The sequence below is a fragment of the Convolutriloba macropyga genome, chromosome 2, assembly GCF_964194025.1.
Source record: "Convolutriloba macropyga chromosome 2, txConMacr16.3, whole genome shotgun sequence".
NCBI lineage: Eukaryota > Metazoa > Xenacoelomorpha > Acoela > Convolutidae > Convolutriloba > Convolutriloba macropyga.
In genome coordinates, this window is record NC_134469.1 from 3,638,133 (window position 1) to 3,646,659 (window position 8,527).

Genomic DNA, 8,527 nt, shown 5'->3' on the forward strand with positions numbered 1-8,527 from the left:
ATGAAACACAAATCGTGCAGACACCACAAGAAATAGCACGAAAGATACAACACAAATTTGGTCATAGACGAAATCTCCAATCTTTTGATACTGGTAACAATAATATTAACAACATATCGGAACAAGGAACAAATATAGCTGCACATAGCTATCAAAACACAAGACCACGACAAAATCATAATTATTACAGTAATGACACATATATGTCACCACCCCTACCAAATTACCCCCCGCCAGTACGTCCACCCCCACCATCAGACAACTACATAATTGATCAATCACATACACAGAACAATGTTAGACAACGTTTATTCGCGAGAACAACAATCCCAACCACTAACAATCTAAGATTTCCATATGCGGTGACACCCCGCTCTAATAACAGAAAATCGTTCTTTCATCAATCAACGAACGAACAGACCCCGACCGAAACGGTCATGGAAACGATTTGGTTCCAGAACAAGGATCCAAAAAATCTTAGTAACCCTCACGGAATGAACTACAATCCACTCCTCTCGTACCGAAATTGGGCAGATATGCCATTTGATTCTCGATCCTATAACTTCTTTATGGCACCTTTACATACACTGAAAGACCGTGTGTCAGAATTTTTTCCACCACTCCCGTCGGAAAACACAAATACCGTAAAAAGAAGCACGAAGAATATGGGTAGAGATAAAATACACCAATCTAAATACCCTAAGCTAAAACAGTTCTACAGTCTCACGGAACGTTTCCTGTACGACTATGACTATGAGTTTCGACTACCAGTAAACTGTAACTTCGATCTTTTAGTGGCAAAAGCCTCTCAAGATCTATCCGCGTACAGCGCCTTTACACAGCAACACCAGATTTTCCAACTGAGTTTTAACTTCCTCCACCCTACACCAAAGGACGTTCAAAGTAATAATTATAGAGTTCACGAGACGAAATTAATTCACAATCTGATCTACTATACATTTCTTAGAGACAAACAACATACAGAATCTAAAAGCTACGTCCATATCAATGACCAATTAACATCACCATATTTCCTCAATTACAGCTACAAAATAAAATGGGATTATACTATTGGAACATTGAGAAACTTTGACCCAATTAAGAACTACTACGTGTTCCAGCCAAAAGACGCACCAGAGCGACCGCTCATGATACCTCTGGAAGCGATCGAACCTTGTGAGGAATACCATGTATATCACCTCACAGGGAGCGTAACAAATAAAGCAATTACAAACCGCATAAACTTTAATAACGAACGAAAAATTCCAGATACAGAAAGAGAAATTTGCAATGCCTTACAGGCATCAATAACAGAAACACCCTTAAAGGAAATCGTTTACTTACTTGGATATTATCTCTCAAAGGACGAATACTTCTTGAAAGAATATAATCACTACTGCGAACGGAGTAATCACCCGAAACAAACGGAGAAGCTATAGTAACGCACATTGTAACAAGTAACAATTCAACGTCTCGGTAATTAACGAACAAACTAAACAAACTTTTGCCACGAACAAACTGTAATATCGCCAAACCATGTTTGTAATCTTTGCATATGTTTGTAAATCTTTATCATTTCAAACACATTCTTCCAAATATTTAAATCAATTTGTAAATTCATGATTATGGATTTTACCCCTGACTATGGAACATACCTATCCTCTTATGTTATTTTCCATATACATCTCTCATACTTAATGTTCACCAGTTTGAAATAAAAAGTTTAAAGCCAAAAACAAGTTTTTATTTTTTTAGATACAAACTTAACCTACTTTATAATACTGTATATGTAAATATGCAAAGATTTCCCCATAGTTAGTTATATGCAACATACATGCAATTTTGTAAATAAAGCAAATAGGCAGATAATGAATAAAAACAGAACATGAATAATAAGCATGAATAATGTGCATAACATTTTAATAAATGACTCATAAGCCATGTTAACAACACTGTAAGTAACACAATACTATAGGACATGACATTTTCTCATAAAACAGATTATAACATATCGAATTCTTTAATACAATTTCCAATCTACCATACACAAGGTACATTACAAATTTATTGTTTATGACAAACTATAACTTTAAAATAGAGTAACACATACGAAACAGTCAGATTAAAAACAAAAGAGAACAGAATTTTAATTCCAATCGAAATTTTCACATGCAAGTTTTTACAAGTAACAAAACAAAATACATGAACTATATGTAATTCAGATAGCTACTATACGACGTAACTATACTATACGACGTTAACTATAGTAACAACTAACAATACGATATCATTGTAACAATTCACATAGAAAACAGTATTCAGATCTCGGGAAACATTGATCCTTGGATCGTAAGCGCGCACACAGAGACATTAATTTAATTTATGCAGTTGAAGAAATAACTGTTGATTGGGACTAGGAACTTGTCATCCGTGTGCATACCCATTACAAACTACTATAAGCGAGATCTGTAAGCCTTTAAAAAATTCATAAGAGACTGGCAGGTAAATGTAAAAATATAACAAAACGATAAGCCGCATTTTCAAATCTTACAGATACGGAAAATGTTTCCTCAGTAACAACTCACAACAGGGCAATTGTAGAAGTATGACAAAACAATTGTAAGAACTAATACCATTCAATAACTCATGATTTCAAACAGGAGCATTAATTGATACATGTTCAATTTCTATAACAACATTACCAATCAGCATGGCCGACAAATCACATGTCACTAAAAACAAACACGATATTCGCCATTTCGTTGACATACTCTCTTTTATGTCACCTTCAAAACTATAACTTTGTTCAATAACACTTAACATAATCAAAACATAACATACAGATCTAAATTTTCTTCCCAACCGGAAGGGATACTACGTATTAGAACATGTAGTGAATCTAAAAACGATTCTTAACAACTAACACCTAACAAACCAAGCAAACCAGGTAAGTCAGGTAAGTCGACGCCGGACATCAGGACGCCTACAACATCAACGACGGGCCTACCCAGAAGGATCTCCGCCCACTGGATAGTGTGGTGGTGGAATAGATACTTTTGTGGTTGTTGATGTTCACTCTTTGCTCTTTGGGTAACCGATGTTTCGGAATCGACTCACAGACGAGCCGGTCTTCAAGCAACACAACCAAAAAGAAAGAAAATCCTTCAGAGAGATTACAGAGAAATTAATAAACTATATTCTACTATATTCGACCGGAAGACTTTCAAAACAACTCTAAACCCCGGAAAGATGGAGTCAGACATGACTTCCAAAAAGGAATATTTAATATTAGAAAGACTTTATTCAGAAAAGACTGAAATACTCTTTCCTGATTGGATAAAAATGATATATTATTTTATCCTCCTTTCCCTCTATGTGTTTACCCATCTACCCTCTCTCGGCAGAAGAGAAAGTAATTTAGTCAGTACCAGTTACCATCCTGATATAATAATAAAGTATATTTCTCTCTCTCTACTCCGCTCTTGTTTTGTATTGAGATAAACGTTAGACCGTAGCATTGGGGCCCGTGCACCGTCTACTGAAGCTCAGATAGAAGAGTAACAGACTAGAGGAATAGAACTTTAGTTAGTCAGGTAAGCCTTAAGATTATCTCTTATTCTTGAGACAACCATAAGACAGTTCAGGAAGTACCCTAATAAAGGTAAGCTCTAGAACACGTCTTATGACTATTCCCTACTATAAATACCACATACCACTACCCCCCCCCCCCCCACCCAGCTTAGGGGGGATATTTCAATTTTAATGCTCCGTTTCACATGCACGTGTCATTTTTTACGTATTAAAAAGCAATATAGTTGTAACTGGTGGTAATACAGACACCGAGGGTGGGGCAAAATTCTACATTTTGCAAAATTCGTGTTATTTTAATATTAGCAGGCTAAACTGGTGTTTTATGTACATTTCTCAGGTGCGGTAGGATGGGTACAAACGACGGAAAAGATCCGCAATATTTCACAGAGAATGTTTAGTTGTTGATGTTCGAGGTCTTTCCAATTATAGCCCCCACGCCGAAACTACGGCCCCCGTTGCTGCATGTTTATCATGATGAGGAGGGGGCTTTACGTTATATGGCCACTAACCTGTGAGGGCGGGGGTTGGGGTGCTATCAAGGAAAAGACGCAATGTTGGCACGATTGGCTTAGAGAGTGAAGCACCTATTCAGAAGGTATCTGAGAACGGAAGACCAGAAGGGTAGTAGGAACATTGCTGAAAATTAGCGTTAGCACACCACGGCATTAGTCAGGAAAAACGAATCACCCTCGCTTTGGAAATGGGGATTATAAACTCACAAAAAGTGCTGATACTTTTCCCTTTCCCTTTGTAGAACAGTACACTCCCTTGACGTTGTTTATCACCTTGATAACGAGTTGTACAGCTAAGGAAAAGATTAGGAATGCCTCGATCATGACTGAGCAATCTACAGTGATGAATATGTCATTAATAGACAGTATTCTCAGTCTAGTTCTACCAGGATCGAAAGGAAAGAGCGCCCGCAAATCTATTTACAACTACTACAGAGCAAAAAATTCAGTTATGCCTGTAATAAGTCAGAACTAGCCATAACTGCGCAACAAACTATCAATTACACTCGGGAGGTAGTAGGCCCGTCAATGGCAAACGTCGGGAATGTCTGTCTGATAAGCTGCATCAACTTCTTTTTACCCTTATGTGACGTCATCAAATTTTCCATTAACTGGGCGAACCTCTGACGTCCATTCGGGGCTAAGTTAAACGTATGACGTGCCTTGTGGAGCAAGGTCAAGAAATCCGTGTAGTGTCTGGGACTAATATGTTGCAATCTTGACGTGATTCCTGAGAGGTAAGCATTCAGCGTAGCTTCTAACAGCTCATTTAGCGGACTTTGATTGATTGCGAGAAAGCGACTTGATGACCCGCCACCTGGCGACTTGGATCCAGATCGCTTTGAGCTCTCCAGAACATTCGGAGCCGACATCGTGCAACGTCGCAGAATGTCTGAGAGCACATTTGCGCACTGTACACTGCTAATAACTTGTCTCAAAGTTGTGACTATTTCAGTTCGGCCAAGCTGGAAACTAATAGCCACTGCCCAGTGAACATCATTGACAGATTGGTGGGTTTCTTGGCTAGCTCCAATTTTGAGTCTCTTCAACGCAAGGTTGGACAGTTTGAAAGCCCTGTACCTGTGCATTCTTTGCTCTAGGAAACGGGCAATTGTGAACAGCTGATTAGCTGGCAAAGTATTTGGCGATGCTTCGAGAATGATACTGTAGGCCGCTTCAAAAGCTTGCCTGTCATTTTCGCAAAACGTGAGGGCATATACTGCACAATTAGCCGGGTCTTTTCTCGTACACTGCAAGACTAAAGTTCGGGTGCAGTTTTTCAGTTCCTGAATTTGAGTGAAATTTAGCTGCAGTCTCATCGGCGTATCTCTGTTCATAACTGTTGAAGAAAGATTGTTCGTAGCTTCTTTTGGAGTTAAGAAATTAGACCAAGATTGCATCATAGAAATCAACGCTCCAGCACCAACGTCCATTGCACATTTGATCTGCCACGCTACCATTTCACTTCGACGCCAAGTCGCCGCTCTTAAAGTAATTCTCAACAACTGAAGACCAAGTTCAAATGCCACGTTCAACAGTGTCTTTTTACAGTCACTCTCAATAGTCCCACTTGTAGCCTTCTTGTGAATGTCCTGAGCGAGGGAAAATAAATGAGAAGCACTTTTGAGATGACATTGGACGGCGTCTAAAACTTTCTTGATGAAAGGCATGTTATCGTTAGCTCCTATGAACATTGCAAGAGCGAGCTCCACTTGACGAGACTGAAAATTTCCGAGTGTGTACCATCGTGTGTTCTCCGCATTGAACATTAAACTTTCAGTATCATCAGTCGATTGGTTATTGTCAGTCACCGGAAGTCTGAGCCCTAGGACTCCGATATCAAACGCTAACTCCCTTTCAACATGAACCAACATTTCGAACAAATACTTACACAAAATTTGCATAGGAACGCTTTCAGCGTGTACTTGCAAAGCGAGTCCATTATTAAATCCTTTCATCAAGGCTTTCGAAACCGTAACTAAAGTTCGCACAATTCTGCTGTCCATATTGACGTTGGAAAGTTTTGAAATTATCATCTCTTCGGCTCTGCAAAGCCGTTCCTGAGCGTATAAACCAGCAGGGAGCAATCGATGCTGGCTCAGTCCAAGAATTGCAACTTCGAATGCCAGACAAAGGTAGGAGTCCTCCTCAGTGGCAGATCGAGGACTCAATCCGTCTGGAATTGGAATGTGAACAAATTTGGCAGGAGATGCGGAACTGTCTTCGCTAACTTCCAGAAGTAGATCGACCAGAGCCAAAATGGGTTCGGAAGGATTCCCAACCCAGGACTCTGCCGAGTCGAGGATAGGTTCATCACTTCTGCGTGACTTGTTAACCTTTTTTCGCAGACGTCTCCTCAGACTTCGGATTACTGCAAGGGCAAGAACTAAAGACTCGTTTTCAAATCCGTTACATCGAAGTGTGTCCACGCGGCAAGTAGCAATAGCGATATCTTCGTCCCAATAGCGTAAGTCTGTCGATTTTCCAGCTGAATTACCAGAACTGCTAGCTCTTCGTTGTTTTCTAAGCAGTGACTGTAGAGGCGATTCATCCCACGAGAAAGAGTAAGTATCCAAAGCTCTGCTGAAAACAGTTCGCTTATCTTCAGCGAGGGAATCCAAATTTGGGAGATCGGGGTTTTCGAGAGGACATTCTGGCTTTGAATGCCACTCTAGCAGAGATCCCTTCCAGTCATTTCTGAGGGCGGTCGGGCATAAAGGGTTAAACACAACCATAAGCCACATGTACCCCAGTGTGTCCCAAAGAATTCTGGATTTCTCGGTCATTGCACTTCCTTGGGTATGCCAAATTTTTAGCTTTGGATCGGCCATGAACTCCAGTGTTATTAGTTTTAGCATACGTGGCCCATTCGTGTCGCGTGCTTTAAGCATCTCTTTGATTTTGGAGAACATGCACTTAAGTTGTTTCGCTGAGTTGTAATAGCCACCTTGTGAAAGATAGAACCGAACTTGTTCCTGAACCTGACTCTCGTCAATGAAGTAGCAATTTTCATCATCCTTACATGCACCGGCCGTAGGGTCAGGGTAGCCAGCTAGAACACTGATTTTGGAACTCGGGCTTAGAAGTGAATCCACAATCTGCTGGCATGTTGGCAAAATATCCCTATGATGAGCGGCTATGGTATACATGCAAAGCTTCTGAAGCTGGTCCTTGGTCATTTGACAAAGAGATTCAGAAATTGGAAGACGGTACTTGACTTCATTAGGGCACCGGATCCGGAACAAAGCTAAGGCAACCACGTGCGGACACCAGAATATGTCTTTGTTATCGCACGTGCAGGACACTGATGTGATTTTACATCTGTCGAAGTTGATTGACACTTTGTATTGCTTTTCGTCGTTAAGAAAGTCAAAATCGGAAGCACTTGGTTTCGTATTAGGGCAGTTTATGTTTCCACTTAGATGGAATCCAATTTGAAGCGCCTCTCGTACATTTCCCTCGTTTAGGAGTCGAACTGCACGATTGAATTGCTGCTTAGGACCTGAGCTATTTTCGACTGAAGTTGAGAACGCACTCGTATACTTCATTGTGTCGTTATTAGCACCAATCGAGGAGATAGATGAATACATCCGAATTTCATCCTCGTTTCTCGGGAATGACCAATAGATGATTCGCAGCTGCACCGCTTCGGGAACTGGAGAAAATCTGTCCTCAACTGTTTGAAATGGAATGCTGACTGCAACCACCTCTGCGCACAAGTCTAGCAGAGATCTGCACGTATATTGGGAACATGACTTTTTAGCTTCGGGAGGTTTCTGTGGCGATTTAATTTTCCGCTTGACTCTGCGCTGCGACGAGTGACCTGAACTACCTCCCGCGTCATCTCGAGACATATTTTACGTATTATTAATATGTCATATTGACCTATAAATAAATCAAAAAGTGAGTGGATGTTTTTCACTCTGTGGAAATTCAGTCAGCAGGCCAGTTCTCCCAATGAATAGCGGCTGAAATTTTCAATCGTTTCATACGAAAAGTTGCCCAAATTACTTTACCAAGTACTCAAGCAAGAATTTAAGACGTAAATACTTGAACACAAGACAAATATCGCTGCAAACTACGGTATTTTTGCTGAATGACTGATTATTATATAAATACACAATTAACCAAGGGATGGTTTAGAAAAAAACTTCAGACCTTTTTCCTTGTTGCAGTAGTAGTAGTAGTAGTAGTAGTAGTAGTAGTAGTAGTAGTAGTAGTAGTAGTAGTAGTAGTAGTAGTAGTAGTAGTAGTAGTAGTAGTAGTAGTAGTAGTAGTAGTAGTAGTAGTAGTAGTAGTAGTAGTAGTAGTAGTAGTAGTAGTAGTAGTAGTAGTAGTAGTAGTAGTAGTAGTAGTAGTAGTAGTAGTAGTAGTAGTAGTAGTAGTAGTAGTAGTAGTAGTAGTAGTAGTAGTAGTAGTAGTAG

The 8,527-nt window shown here is 40.0% G+C and overlaps 1 protein-coding gene across 1 annotated transcript; it reads right to left on the bottom strand.

The window, feature by feature from the left end:
• Positions 1–3,804: 3,804 nt before the first annotated feature.
• On the bottom strand, positions 3,805–7,986 carry LOC142355767 (zinc finger SWIM domain-containing protein 5-like). Its single transcript, XM_075407832.1, has one exon. The coding sequence runs from the start codon at positions 7,955–7,957 to the stop codon at positions 4,604–4,606; it is 3,354 nt and encodes a 1,117-aa protein (XP_075263947.1). The 5' UTR covers positions 7,958–7,986; the 3' UTR covers positions 3,805–4,603.
• Between the last annotated feature and the right edge of the window lie 541 nt (positions 7,987–8,527).

Bases quoted from the DNA above. Each gene is read 5' to 3' on its own strand.
- LOC142355767 (XM_075407832.1), bottom strand. From the start codon at position 7,957: ATGTCTCGAGATGACGCGGGAGGTAGTTCAGGTCACTCGTCGCAGCGC.